Below are 16,170 nucleotides of genomic sequence, written 5' to 3'. Positions count from 1 at the left end.
TACATCTAAATGAACATTCTAATAAAAAGCGCTGCTCGAACGCACGACTCGACCTCTAATTAATGGCACCGGAATGCATTGACACAACATATTATTTGTTCGAAATATAATGTTAAGTTAAAGTTGTTGTTTAACAACTCTCTCTCACAGTTGTTAACTCCAACGTACGGACTGTTCATGTAAACACATTGCTAAATGCTAAAACGAAATTTCTCTGCTTTGGTTTAATATCCTAATATGCTTGAACCTCTTCACTTCTTAACTACTTGTATATTAAAGTACAAAGCCAATAAAGGTTAAGGTAAGTACTCCACAAAGTTTGGAAAACGTCGTCCTATGTTCAAGTGGTTCACATTTGGTGTAAGATGACTGAGAACAAGACTCGCGTAATGTCAAGTTCCTTTCTTTAATATTTTGTTAGGTGGCACTCGGATGAAATTGCTGAGAATAACGTCGTGGAAGATAACCTGGATGGTTGTAACGTTTGCTGTATAATGCAATTGCTTTATATTACGACTGCTTTATGATTCGCCTCGGGCCATATGCGTGTTTAGCATACAAATTCACCGTAGGTTTCAGATGTAAATTTTAATGGATAAAAATAGAATTAATTCGAGTATTCAAATTTTAATTTTTTTATTATTAAAAGAATTAATTTTTAATTGCAAATTTATGATTCGATGCTTCTTTTTGTATTTATTTCTCTGATTCAAAATTCACTAAATTCGAAAAATGTTGAAAAGCTGGCAATGTTTCTATAATGGGTCAGCCATTTATTCCGATCGGGCAGATCGAATTTACGCACATATTTTTCTCCCGACATGATATAACGAAATGATATATGCTCAGGGCATCGTTTCTCGTGACTAAGTTAGGTTTGAATTCATTAATAAATTCCTTCACCTCTGAAAAATGTTTTAAGAGGAAGAACTATAAATGCTAATATTTCTTAAACCTATTATTATTGACATGAAATCTTTAATTTTATGAACTCTCACCCAACATGAGATGCATTAATGTGCATTCAGGAGCTGGTGTTTTCTTAGTGTCTTGATGAGATTTGACGTAAGAAAAGATTCGTGGCTAATTAAAATCAACCACATTTCCATTTGGAATGATGGTACATTTTTCATTCTTCCCTGAAAATGATGCATAATTTCCAGTCTTCTAGACACAACAAGTGACGATTTTCGTCTCATTCACTTGAACGCACACGACTCATCATCGGCACATGAATAATTAAAAGTTGAACGACGCGTTTATTGCGCCAAAAAATTACCAACTTTTCCCCTCGGCTTGAAAATTTTAATTTTGCTCGTGATTGCGAGTCATTTAATATTCGATACAACCACAGCCTGAAACGAAACTCATTTTTACCCTAACAATATCAACACAAAGAGACGTGACGCGGCCACGATAGAAGTAAACACTTACGATGATCACACAGACCCTATATATAAGAGTGGCATACTAAGTAGCTCTCAGTAATTGGTGACTCACATCACGCCTTGTGTGGACGATCAACTTGAGAATTAATTAAACTCTAATTCCACTATTGCCACTTTGAAGTCTGGCTAATCAGATCGCGGTGCTATACATGAAACTTGTCAAGCTCACAAATGGGATTCCGGCTCACTGGGGAATCCAGCTCCACATGTTCGTGTGGTGGATGGGGCGAGTAAAAATGACTTAGTCGTCGTTTCAAATATTGGAGTGCAACGGATCTCCGCGCCAGCTGTCGTTGCTGTTCAATGTTCAGTTCATTAATATAAAACAAATTTCCTTACATGGCCGTAACGTGAAAGTAGGAAAGTTCACGAATATTCAACATTTGTTTTATTCAATAATGAACCATTGTTAAGAGTTTTCCGGGCCTATATCATCATACCAGCTATTTTATGGCTTAAAATTGATGCCATAAAAAAAATTTCACCCAATTTCACCCGAAGTAAGATTAATGAATATAAAGCCAGATCAAATGTCTCAATTCTAGTCAGAAATTTAGTCCCTTTTTATATTTTCTGGCGATTCAATGTAGTGCTCTGCGTTCTGAACATGACTGTTCTGAACACGAGAACTTCTGTTCTCGCCTCAAGTTCAGAGTGCTGAGGGTCTAAGTCTGAACCTGACACCGATCTGAACAAGAGACTCCTGAAATGTAGCTAGCCAGGCTAAGCGAATATTACTCAGAAAACTAGTATACGAGGCAGCGGCCAAGTAGACGTCAAAGAGAGGCAAGCAAACTTTACCGAGACATTATTCATGGTACGAAACAGTGTTCAGAGTTACTAAGTTCCCATCATTGACGCAGTCTTTGTCGAACATATCGAACATAAATCATATGACTGGAGGCACGATCGTTTAATGTATTTGGCTCATCAAATATTATAACCAATTGTAAGTCAGTACAGGACTTGGTTCGTTTGAAATTTATGATGAATCCTACTGATAACCTAGGAGCTTTTCTCTTCCCTCTATTTAGAGAAAAAAAGGCAATACTTTTGACATTTTATTTTATTTTTTAATTTGATATTTAAGCAAAGTATTCATGACAAACAAACGTTATTATTTGTGCGAGTACATATGTAAATGTTATTATTTTTTACTCAAATAAAATTGATTTTCACTTTATTTGCATCTGATTTGATGTGAAGCACAAAATCATGAAAAATTGATTGGCGCCACAAGCAGCTGACTACAACAGGTGCATGGAAGGACCGCATGTTCAAACAACTATAAAATTTCATATTACTGAAATCATGGAAAGCACATTTGAACCTTGACCATATATTTATACATTTATACATATTAAAACATTTTTCTCATTAAACCCCGTCGATTACAGCGGTGCAGCCCCAGCATGAATGTTTATCTATTGGTAACGAGGGGGCACGAAGAGGGCAACAAGCTTCACAGGATTATTTTAGACTCGCTCGCTTCATGAGCGATAAATCATTTTTAGTGAGTCGTGATAAGTGGACGCGTAGTTAGAGTATCTGTTACTAAATTAATGTGAAGGAGATGAGAGTTATCTTATTTGTTCCTTACTTTTTTTAGAAGCTGTACCTTAATTAATGTACAGCTGAAGATTAATATGGGAAAAGTTTGGAAATCCGCAGGAGAAAATTAATTGCAGAGGCCTGCATTGAACTTTTTGTAAATTGGAATTCGGAGCACACTTTTTATTGCTACATAATACTTCTCGTCCAAATTTAAAGCAAAAATTTGTGGTTTGCAATTTGACACATTGTGCCTGCTTTTCATGTTTCTCATATAAGCTTGATAATTGCGCTGAAGTTGAAACGAGCCTGAAAGTAATTAGAATGGCTTGTTTGCAAGTACCGTCCATTGTTACAGAACGATAGTGCAGTCCAGCTCACCTCAGGAGCTAATGGCTCACAAGCTGGTGTCACAGTACGCATTGTGAGGAGGATGACGAACGATGCTCGTGTAGCAGCTCTTGAGCCGCTCGTTCTGTGCAATGTCCTGCATGCCTTAATTCATTGGAAATTAATGATGGAAAGTCCTACTGAAAGGTAACAAGCGGTAAGATAGAGCTCGCCTAGAATATCTCATCGTTGAATGTATAAAAAAAGTTTCGATATGGGTATGAAAAAATTAAAAAAATTACCATTGAAAAAAAGTTAAAGAAATGTTTATGCATTGCCCAAATTTTTTCCAGCAACCATGATTGAAATTTCTACGATATTTTTCAAGGACTATAGTTCTTTGAGAGAATATTGTTTATTTTGAGATAGTTCATTTACATATATTTTAGTGTTTGGCATTCTGGACTAATAAAGGCTCGTGCATTGAACAAAAGTAATTAACTTTGTTCACCAAACTTTTGTTCGTCATTCCACAAGACGGGAGTAGAGGGACAATTCTTACCTATTTTGGCCCAAACTATTGATCGGCGCTAAATTCATTGCAGTCTTGATGTTTTCGAAAGAACTCAAGTTCGTTGATGGCTGAGGGCATCACGTTGAGTGTAGCTTCGCCTAGCCTCTCAAGTACTGACTTTACTATTGTCTGTTTTCTTTCAGTTTCTGAGCCTCTAAATAGAAAGAGAGTCGTCGGAATCGAAAGCCACCTCTGACAAGGTTTTTGACTTTGAACTAGTTCCGAGGGTTTACTTCTACATATGAATTATATACCTTTTCCAATAGATGTAACGTATTAAATTGTTTTACCACATAGAAAGTTATATTTATTATATACTTTTGCAAATGGTTCAGTTCAATGGGTTTTGGAACTGAACATGAAATTTCGAGACTACGAAATTTTTATAAGGCGATCAAACAGTAGTCGCATGTGCACTATCATCGTCCCACGCCATGACATCTATACACTGCTGTGTTTAGCCCCTCACGTGCATTTCGCTTGAATACCTTTTTGAAAAGCATGAAATGTTACAGAAGCCTGCGTGGAGTTCAGTGGCGTAGTGAACGGCGTCGTATTCATCAAAGCGACTGGCGGACAATATAGCTGCCACGTACAGCAATGCAGCGCAGTCTGTAGCCGTCCTTGTCCTTTCACTAATTTTGATGAGAAATGGAGGGATAGTGATTGGATGTGGTAGTCAAGTGTACCGTTCTATGGCAGAAACATTTTGGTGTTAGAACTTGACGGAATACTATTTGATACGTTGATTGCAGGTGACAAACCTACCGTTGCCTATTCAATGTTTTTTTCGGTTGTAAGGAATGTCCATTAATTGATTTAAATTCGACTATTTCTATAAAATTGTTGAAATTCTGTACCTATCTACCCCACCGCAATGTTGAATTTAGATTATGTCATTAGTGACAAAGAAAACACCATAAACTGTCTCAAAAGTGCTTAATGATGCAGTATCTACACCGTTAGCTATTTTGGTGCAAGAAATTAATGTTGAGCTTATGAAGAAAGTAAAAGAGAGCAATATATTCCTTCCAGCTTACCGAATTGATAACATAATTTGAATTTTCAAACGATTGAAATTTTTGGCTGCCTAATCTGGCCGGTTTTCATCTGCCTGTCAACTCTGGCCAGTTTTTCCGTTACATTTATGTAGAAGAAATTCTCTCGCTAATTTGACCAGCCTCAATTTTTCACGCTATGGCGCGTGGCTGGAAGTCATCGCTTCAGCGTGAATTTTGGAAAGAAATTCTGGTCCGCCGCCGGGTGTTTGGACTGAATGTGTCGGAAGTAAATTATTGGAGGGGGCACTGAATTACGACCTCGTATCGCCTGGCTCAGCCTCCTCTTCAGCGTTGGTGCGTACGACGGCCTGTCATACGCAGGCAACAACCGTGGCTAAAAACTTGTAAAAATTCTGTTTCTGTGTAGAAATTTACCATCACAGTGCAGTTCGAGCAGGCACATAGAATTAACTTTCAATTATGTCAATGGGTTCTAGTGCATGAAACGCTTAAATTGGGGCTCTCTTTATCGTCGCGTTTTTGACTAAATAAATATTGAAATATGCCTATAGAAAAAATCTTTATTACATTTAAGGCAGTTTCAAGTCCAAGACATAAAACTTGTTTTATTCATTTACATTTTCTGTTGGAATTTTAGATACTGTTTCGTTATCAAATCTTCCTAGCGTTGTGAGAATATTAAGCCTGAATATTTATTTACCAAAGATATTTCCTTGAATTGTGACTTGAATTGTGATCAGAGAACTATGAATACCACGAGGATTGGGTGGTTCACTTTCGTATAGCGTTTCAAATTATTGTATTTAATTATATCCAATCAAAAATTTTTTTTAAATATGAACTTAAAGTTCCTGCCTCGACTACAACAAACATATTTGAAGCAAACTCAATGGAAAATGTAGTGTTTTTAGCGAGACGTATTCTTGTTTTAATTGGATTGCATTTGGTGCGATGCATTCTTGTTTTAATTGAATTGCATTTGGCGCTGATTGCACTTGATTAATGACACAAAAAAATACAAAGTACGAAGTGTATCGAATTCTCGGCTTTTTTTTAAATCACTTGCTCAGCGCGTTGGCAGTCATTTGTTTTTAGTACGCGTCATCGAGAAAATTAAAAAAATGTCATTTGATTTTTTATTTCTTTTACGTCTCGCAGGCAGTTTGGCTCGAAATGTATAATTATAAATTTGAAAAATATGTCCTCACAAGGTGTCAGTCTGAAAGTGCAGCAGTTATTAACTAGCTTGCAGTTGAATTCGTACCATTCTTCAGAACACTTGAAACAGCCGAGGAAGCAGCGTTTAGAAGGGACATCACTCACTCATAAACTCTATTTTTCGGCTTGCTTAGCAATGGAGTGTACATGATAGCCAAAAATGTGGATCATATGGGATAAATATTCAATTTATACGTGGGTAGCGCAAGAACCTACTGCAGCCTCGTGGCCACAAACCAAGGCCACGAGCAGACCCAACATTTCCTCCAGCACTCCCAACCCTCTTTTCTATTTCCAGGTTCCATCAGCAACATCCACGACCAGGAATACAAATGCAGCGACGGTTCCTCCAGCAAAGTGAAGGTCATCGATGGGGTCGTGGGTGCTGCCTCTTCGGTTACCTCCATTCAAGTCGCCAACCTCCTGTGCCTCTTTAAAATTCCACAGGTGAGGAGAATAATATTGAACAGATTTCCTTTAATTCGTAATATATGAATTTCAATTTGTCGTATCTGAACTGACACCAATTCGTACTTCATGAGGTTTAGAAACCAATTCATGTTCTTTCTATGTTCATTGAAGGGGGATTTTACTCATATCCATGTACTATCAGTTTGCGATGAAATTGTTGAATTGAAATTTGATTGTATCATTAATGGTAAAGCCTATCTGATAAAAAGCAACGAAATAGCAAAGAGCTGTCTATAATGAAGTAGTTTAATTATGAATAACTGCTAGAATAGTCTAAGCAAGGAAAATGGGCTATGTCGTATGCGAAACTCAAGGTGACTCATATAGACTTTTGATTAAAAAAAACGCAACATCCTGCAACAAAATAATACAACTATAAAAACAGGAAAAACGGCAGCGTCAAAGGAATATATTCATCCGAAAATGTCTTGTACATTAGGAAACTAATTTTTGTAGTTCTAGGTCTAAGGATATAAGGAGCTCAGTAATTCTAGGTCTTAGACGTACAAGAGCCGAGCCAGTTCTTCCCATGTCATATTAGTTCTAATGCGAAGCACTAGAGCATACATTTTAGCACTACAATAGAAATTTTGTGCCATTCTACCCGTTTGAAAAATGTAAACTAAAGGTAGCCTGTTGTACGTGTATTACAGACGCAGAAATTATCAATAACGTGATATTCTCATTATTATTTCAGTCAATAATTTTTTTCTAACGAAGTGTAAAATCTATGTCCCAAATACGTCAGTAGATAATGAATTCGTTTCATAAACGTAATTGATGATTTAATTGTTCAATTTATTTGTTTGACACAAGTTTACGAAGCGTTGTGAAGGCTCAATCGCAATAATTTGTGCGATTGAGCATGCAAATACAACATAGGAATTCAAAAATATTCAAACACCTACAAATTATCTATTTATCAAACTTACATAGATATTCCTGCGAGTCAATTTTATTAATTAGAATTTTTTTCTTGAAGTCTGAACAGAAATGAATTGACGATTCATTTCGTCTGAACAATGAATTGACGCTGTTACGTTTATATAGTAGTTGACAGCCATTACACCCTAGCTGGGCTATTCGGCCCGTAGTTGTAGGATTAAAACTGGTAATGTCGAAAAAAGAATAATGATTTGGGCTAATTACTGACGGCAAGCTCAGTCCGTGTCTGATTGGTGGCATTACGGGGAGATCCTAGGCTGATTTAAAACATCATGCAAGCAGTCCAATTGAAGGTTGATTGGGTTACAAATTGGTGGTCTATGGTTGAGCTTCTCGGCAGATTGTACGAATTACGAGAAGGGAAACTCAGTAAAGTTTCTATTTACAGAAGTATAAGCTACAATTTTTTTTAAACGGTAAAATGCTGGCTGGAATGGAATTAAATAATTGCCGTAAGTGTTAATTCCTGTCTCTTATACACATCTAGATGTGTATAAGAGACAGCTATATATAAGAGCTAAATCACCTCACCGAAATTCTACAGGTTTCGCTTACAGTTCAGGTTGTTATATGTTAAGAAACCTGAGATAAATTGTCTTCACGGCGAATTTTTTTCATTNCGATTTTTTTACCGTACTCACGGCTATCTTACAACTAAATTCTACAACGAAATAGTGTATTTATATTGTTTTATCTGATCCTATGCAATATTTCTGAGTAATGTAGAAAATTTAAAACTATGTTTGTGCTTTTTTACATCGTCAAATATATCCTAAAATAGTCAATTCAGTTAAATATATGATATATATATAGGCGTTAAAAAATTATTTTTTACAAACAACGCTTCTAAAGAATCCAGTGTCTCCAATGATACACATGTTTAATTTTATTTTTAAATATTCAACAAATGAATTTTCATTTTTTTAATATTAAAAAATTAAATTTTCAAAATTATTTATTTTGTCAGTTGATTCGTGCATTGTCTCCGACTTTACGCAAGTGCGCAAAATTTCAGATCGAATGAACAGGTAGAAGTGCGTTAAATATCGATTATAAGATTTGTAGCAGACAAACAAACAACAAGAAGTGAAGTTAAAAAGAAGTGTTTTAATATACCTTAGAATACGTAACTTTTGTACAACCTAGTAGTCAATCTCCTCTTCATTTACAGGTGACTCAATTAAGCAACGTAATCAAACGTAATGAATTTTTATTAATCGCATGGCTGCAGTTCCAACCATGAGGGAAAATTCGGAGTATCCGCTCGAATTGGAGTTCACATAAATAAGCTGATTTCCGGTTTTTCCTCATTTCGCAATCACTAACCTAAAGATTGTTGCCTATTTCCCCTCGCAAGGAAGCAGCCTACAATTTGCTGTCAACACCTAACCCTCCTCGGGAAAATTCCAAGTTGCGCTAGACTCCCGGCCGCCGGTTGTTGTTTACGAGAAGGCGCGTCTCCAGCGGAGGGCGGGCGGTCGACTTCAGCTCTAATGCACCTCGTAAAATTCCTCGCATATTGACAGCAAAATCACGGTTTTTGTGTATTTTTTCTCTTATCGCGCTATATATTTTTGAACGAAATGCTTAGGATTTATCAATCATCTGACAAATGCGTATTTCTGCAACTGCAATCGAGAATTTGAATGAAGATATAGTAAATCTATTCGAAAAAAAGTAATACATTTGTTTGTTGGCTTAAGAAACCCACGACGGCTATTTATTTTTTTCGTTGCTTATATAACGTTTTGTATGTAACTTGTTTTTTGTATTTTGCACTTAACTTCTCTTATTGCATGTCTGGCAGCAATGTCGCTTGGTTCAGAACAAAAAAAATCACACTCCAGACACACCAAATGTGCTTTGGCCCAAAGATGGAATGTAGGCGATTAGATCCTCTGATTTACACTAAGCGCCTAAACTTCTCCTTGAGCATTCGTCATACTCACCAAACTTTTCAACTTGAAACAAAAACGTGTTTTTTTTAAGGAAAACCGAGTGATGTATTAAGGAGTGTTCGCGAGGAGAGGAAGATCACGCGTCGACATACAGTTACGCGCATATTTATTGGCAACTTTCAACTCAAAATTTAAATATTGTACCTATGTCCAAGATACTGATGAAATATTAGTGTGCTTGTATCAAAATGCTAGCCTGTAATCGTGTAAACTAATTTCTTACATAAAAAAATATATTATTCATTTAATATTTTCAGGTATATCTTATATTGTAAATTGATTGTTATTTTCCTCGTGCAAAATTAATGGCAACCTTTACATAAAATCAATTTAACTCATCATTGTTTATCAAGAATATTCTAGGTTGATCTGAGGATGACTCTACAACATTGCAGAACATTCCAAAACACTATGTGCCTATACTATAAACCTATACGCCAAGTTTGCGCTTGCTCAGTTAGTCGTTGGAAGCAGTCGTATAAACACATCTCTAAGATTTTCTAAATTCAATTATGGCGAAGACTTCTGAATACTCACAGGACATAAGGAAGTGTATAGTTGAACTACACAACAAAGAAAATGGATATCGAAAAATATCATCAACTCTGAATGTTCCAATTTCATCCGTAAGGAATATTATTGTCAAGTTCAGGAAAGATGGGACCACTGCTAATCGAGCACGAACCGGTCGTAATCGAAAATTAAGCGAAAGAGATGTGCGTTCCTGCATGAAAATAGTAAATAAAGACCCGAAGATCACTTCCAAGGAACTGCAATCACATCTGGCTAGTACTGGAAAAACTGTGGATGTATCAACAGTGCGACGCTATACCTGAACCGTGAGGGCCTTCACGGGCCTGTACCAAGGATGAAGCCACTGTTGAAGCCAATTCACAAGGAGAAGCGTTTGGAGTTCGCCATGAAGCACATCGATGCTACTCAAGCAGAGCTCAATAATATATTGTGGTCGGACGAGACAAAGCTTGAACTTTTTGGTGTGAATGACAACCGCTTTGTATGGAGGAAATCTGGTGAAGCTCTGCTGGAAAAGAACACTCTACCTACTGTGAAGCATGGTGGTGTGTTGTGGGGATGCTTTGCTGCTGCAGGTACTGGGAATATTCCTGTGATAGAGGGCATCATGAATTCTGAAGGATATCAGCACATTTTAACTGATAATGTTAAGCAATCGACAAGAAAACTGCATCTTGGATCTTTCAACAGGATAACGACCCTAAGCACACAAGCAACTCAACACAGGAATACTTTGCTACACAGAAATTGAGAGTGTTGGAATGGCCTTCCCAAAGCCCAGATTTAACTCCGATTGAAAATTTATGGAGGGAACTAATGAGGCGTGTTCATAAAAGAAGACCCAGCAACATCGAAGAATTGAAGACTTTTGCCATGGAAGAGTGGCGCAAGATTCATACAACATACAAGCATTCCTACAACATACATTCCTACAAACATACAAGAAGCGTCTGTGTGCTATCATTGCTACCAAGGGAGGTCACACAAAGTATTAATTTAGAGTTGCCAACAATTTATATGTTTTTTTTTCAAAATGTTGCCATCACTTTTGCTTTTGGTGTTTTTCTAATAAATATATATGCAACAAAGATCTAACGTTTACTATCCGTTATGCACAGTAATTAGATGTTCTTTGATCAATTTAACTGAAAATTAATGCAGAAATTGCAATAAATGCTTCAAATTATATTAATTCTCAATTTAAATATTTTTAAGCGTGTTGCCAATAAATATGCGCGTAACTGTATCATGTCGAAACAACGCGTCGTTATAACGCATGAACATAAAATGAGAACATAACTCGGCCAGACAAATTTTAGATATACGAGTCAGACTCTGCAATAGATGCAGCCAAGCAATATGTAAATCACCGTATTTTGTTCGCTTTAATTAGCTCTGATTTAAAGGGCAGCCTATAAGCAGCTTGCAATCGACTTCAAACTCAGAAAGGAGATTCTGACTAGAAGCTGATTTCGGTTGGGTGACCGTGCAGACCCTGAATAACTCTAAAGTACCGACTGTTGCCACTCGTGGGCAGAATCCCGAATTTTGATCGGCGTTACAAGAATTTTGTTAGGTAAACGAAGGCATTGGCTCCTATCATCTCACAAAATTATTGCATAATTGAACAAATATTTTAAGATCCATCATAATTGACTAATGCTTCTGGACTGAAAAAACTGAAAATGAGCAATTTAAAATTATAAAAAACTTCAGGATGGACTTAATGGAAATGAGATTGGAAGTACATACGCCCATCATGTAGTGGTAGCGGGTTCTTGGTTGCTAATACTCAATAATGCTCGTGAATAGACTGAATATGAGTGCGGCTCATATTATTTATATCCATTAGCGAGTAACGTTCCGAATAACACTGTTAATTTTTTTTATAAAACTCATTATATTGTGAACGAGTGTCAGGACCTGGAATTCCTAAATAAATGCAGGGAATGTATTTCGGCGCCATATATCAGTTGAGTCCCGAAAACATTTTTCAATTTGAATGGACTTCTGACCTCTGGCAGTTCGTAATATTTCTGAACGCAGGGAGCAAGAGCCAAGAATATATGTGGACGCAGCTTTTATTATGATAGAGGCGCCTTGCGTCAGACGCTGCAGCCTATAGCTGCATCCTGACCATAAGGGACGCATGTCGATCATGACAGCTAAAGACGATCAAACTATATTGTGCGTTTCCAGCACTGGAATTTTTTGCAGCTCGAGGGGAACTTTTATCATTATAATCATTATTATATTAGACTCAATTTTGTCACGCAAAGACACTTAGTGAGCCGCTGTCAGTCTAAATCTTAACCGTAAAAGTTTTTATTATTTTCTCAACTATGAGAGACATGCAGGAATTAGGAGAACTTTTCAACGAATAAAGTTTAAGAATGACCTGTTATCAATGTTAATCATGAGACAAATATTTCTAATGTTCAGTTTCAGAGAATTGATCATGCCATTTAATTTAAATTTCAAGCATGTTCCTCATAATAAATAACTTCAGCATTTTACTTCATCTTTACAAATAATATTTTGCTTGCTTCGTTACAGGTGAGCTTCTTCTCGACGTCGCCCGAGCTGAGCAACAAGCAGCGCTTCGAGTATTTCACGCGCACCATTCCATCGGACCAGCACCAGGTCTGTATACCAGATTTAACTATTAAAAGTCATAACAAAATCCAATTGAAAACTATTCCGCTCACAAATTTAAATTAATATAGGCTTTCCATCGCCCATTTGCTATGTTTGTCCATTTTCTAGAACAGAAATTTAGTTCTAGAATTTTGAAAACTGTCAATTTATGCCGCGGAAATATTTTTGCTTTTACATCAGCATAGTTAGTAGGATGAGCAATAAGGTCATTCCATTTAAATCTCACGAAAATCTCACGAAAAATATAAAAAGTCTCACGAAAAGTATAAAAAAATACAAAACTAAGTTTTTGGTTTACATTTGACAATTACATAAAATGGGTAAAATTTGAGGTGCAAGGTAATTGATGTTAGCAAATACTTTAAAGTTTAGAAAGACGAAGCCGCAACACGAACATCGTCGAATAAATAAGACGAGCGTTGCCACTGACGCGGCCAACTTCATGCGGACGACACTAGCGTTCCACAAACTTCGTTGGCTGAAGAGACTTGAAGTTAGTGAAGGCAAAGGACTTTTACAACTGCAGCTCTGAGCTGCGGGGCAAGCAATGCTCTGGCATTCGGTCTAACTCGTTTTATATTCAGAATAGTGACAGGGTTGGGATTAGCAATTCAAGACACACTTTCTAATCGACCTAAGAGCAGAGAGTGGACCTAGCATTGATATGTATTTCTGCTGAGCCAAACTAGGTCAAGATGACCAAGATAAGATAACAAAACTGCATCGCTATTCGGACGAAGACTACCAATTCTCATTTTTTCTGAGTACAGAATTTTCGTCCAGCCTGGCTGGACAGCGACCATCCATATGCTTTTTGTCAATGTCCGGTACAGCCCCGGCATGCGCCTATAGAATAAGGTTATGGAAATACCCCGGGACGCAATCTGAAGATCTATAAAGTTCCACCATTGAGATAATGTAATGTTTATGTTATGATAAAATAAAATGTATACAAAATTTCAATGCAGCTCTATACTCGAAATTTTATTGAAACGATTAATTGCTTTTAAAGTGAAAGAAATATAATTTCTGTCATGCGTGAGGTTGTGATGAAGTGGGATGCGCTTCATCAAAACTTGGAATCATTTAACTTTGCTTTATAGATTTTTACTCCAAGTTTCTCAGCTACTTTGCTATTAATCGCCTCTGAGGAAGTGAATTTTTAAGTAAAAAAAAATTTTATTATTCATTATCCATCTTAACTTTCTATTCTGAAATAGTCCTGATTGGCTTTTGACAACATTTCTGGCAGAGAATGCTTCACACCAAGGCCTTTCAAAATTTATAAATATTCATTGGGGTTTTACAAATTAATTGCTAAGTTAAAATTTCTTCATCTGAAAACTTTGAATCCACTACGTATTAATAATTATCAATCATTGATCGTTAATGGAAATTCTTGCATTTATTCCTCCATTCAGCGCGGTGAGAACTAATGAGTTGTCCGTGAAATCGCGAAATGCAGAAGCAGAATTTTCTGTGACAGACTTTTTATCAATAGCAAAGATGAAAAACTTACAATATTGTTAGAGAAGAATTGTTGAGATTATATTAGAGAAGGAGAATGTTTCAACTGGAGTTTATGACTCTTAAAATTATTAGCTTAAAATAAGTCATCGAGTTTCATAATTTTCTTCATTAGCGTACTTGTATTGCCCAATGTCGAGTCTTCATTGAAAGAAATATTATTTTTTGGTTAAGTTTACTGGAATTTGAATGCTAAAAGGATCTCGCTTACTTTATGCAGTCTCTGAACCCGGATAAATTATGTTGGCTTAAATATTAGACTAATTTTCTCAGCTGAGATTTACTAGTTTTCAATATGGCCGTACATCAGTCCAATTGCTCCACTCAAATTTCTATTTCTTATTTGTATCAATCCATGCTTGTCTTGACGTTCAAATTTGCTTGCGTAAATACTTGAATGTATTAAAAACCCAAACTTATTTTAGCAGTCATGTAATATTTCAGTTCATTTACACGAGCATAGCAAATAACCTGCAACCGGCGACTCGTTTCCTTGATGTCAGGCTAAGCATTTGCATTGCGGGTTTGTGGCGTCAAATATATGCAGTGGAAGTCGGTCGAGATAACGGCTGTCTGATAACTGGATAACGTCAGTTTTGTAACTGGATTGGTTATGGTGAGAGTATTTCAATTTATTGAATTGAATTTACCTACAGAGACGGGGAGCTGTCATGATCAGAAGGTTACACATTAAATCGCGATAGAACTATAAGTGAAACCGTTGATGATGTAGAAGACCTCAGTGTCTTTCTACCGAAATTAACTTGTCAACCTATGATAAAAACTGCGCAGCGCTGATCAGAAATACATTTAATTGTGTCTAGGTCTTATAATTATTAGCAAAACTATTCCATTTTAACTATCATTATTTATTTTATGAGGTTCACAAAGATAGTTTGATATTTTGATGCGGTGACTTGAATTACGACTGCCAGGTCCCGTCCAGCAGACATGATGCTTTCCAATAAATTAAATATCGAGAAATGAGTGCAATGTACACTGTACCAATTACACTGTACCATGTACTGAACTGTACTGTAATGTACAGTACAATGTACATTGTACACGGCTGATGATTAGTGATATATTTTCTGTGTAAGTTTTTTTTTAAATTATGGTAAGAATCTTTCCATACTACTGAACAGAGTTCCTATGATTTTAGAATTTTTGGCATCTAGCACAAGCAAAACAAACATAAAATGTCAATGAAAATATCTTAATTACTTACACGACCATTTGCATTGTTTTGCTCAGGTGGACGCGATGATTGAAATCGTCCGCATGCTGAACTGGACCTACATCTCGATTATCTACGAGGAGTCCAGCTACGGCATAAAGGTAACTGGACCTACATCTCGATTATCTACGAGGAGTCCAGCTACGGCATAAAGGTAACTGGGCCTACATCTCGATTATCTACGAGGAGTCCAGCTACGACATAAAGGTAACTGGACCTACATCTCGATTATCTACGAGGAGTCCAGCTACGGCATAAAGGTAACTGGACCTACATCTCGATTATTCACTAAGTGTCCTGCTATGGGTAAATTTGGATTTGAATACTATTTTCTTTGCGTTTAACGAATTATTGTAGAAACAGAGAATTGATTCAACCATTCTTTACTTAAATGATCCCCACTACATTAGGGAAAAAAACCTTCGTATAAATTATTATGACCGGTCCGCGGAGATAAAAAAACAAATTTTTCAACAATTCTTGCCTTTAAAGTTGCCAAATTAATTTGAAGGCTACATGAAGAAAATAAATTGATGGTAGGGTCATAGTTCAAACAATTGTATTTCATGTTAATTAAATTCTAGCCTGCCATATTCGCTAAACTCGTTGGTTTTGGCTCGCAAATTGATTTTCGCTGGGATATCTTCCTCATATGCTGGAAAATTGGATTATTAGTGCCCGGCGACTTTAATAATAA

At 36.5% G+C, this 16,170-nt stretch overlaps 1 protein-coding gene across 1 annotated transcript in view; it reads left to right on the top strand.

The window, feature by feature from the left end:
* The window catches only part of LOC108680634 (metabotropic glutamate receptor 3), a 75,083-nt gene that overhangs the window by 5,416 nt on the left and 53,497 nt on the right, over positions 1-16,170 (top strand). The window contains exons 2-4 of the mRNA XM_018169506.1: positions 6,442-6,590; positions 12,608-12,694; positions 15,491-15,574. Coding sequence (XP_018024995.1) covers positions 6,442-6,590; positions 12,608-12,694; positions 15,491-15,574 — 320 coding nt within the window. The remainder of the gene's footprint in view (positions 1-6,441; positions 6,591-12,607; positions 12,695-15,490; positions 15,575-16,170) is intronic.

This window comes from Hyalella azteca, unplaced genomic scaffold, assembly GCF_000764305.2.
Source record: "Hyalella azteca isolate HAZT.00-mixed unplaced genomic scaffold, Hazt_2.0.2 contig11274, whole genome shotgun sequence".
NCBI classification, from domain to species: domain Eukaryota; kingdom Metazoa; phylum Arthropoda; class Malacostraca; order Amphipoda; family Hyalellidae; genus Hyalella; species Hyalella azteca.
The sequence above is the reverse complement of the archived record's forward strand: the minus strand, read 5'-3'. Positions and strand labels throughout refer to the sequence as shown.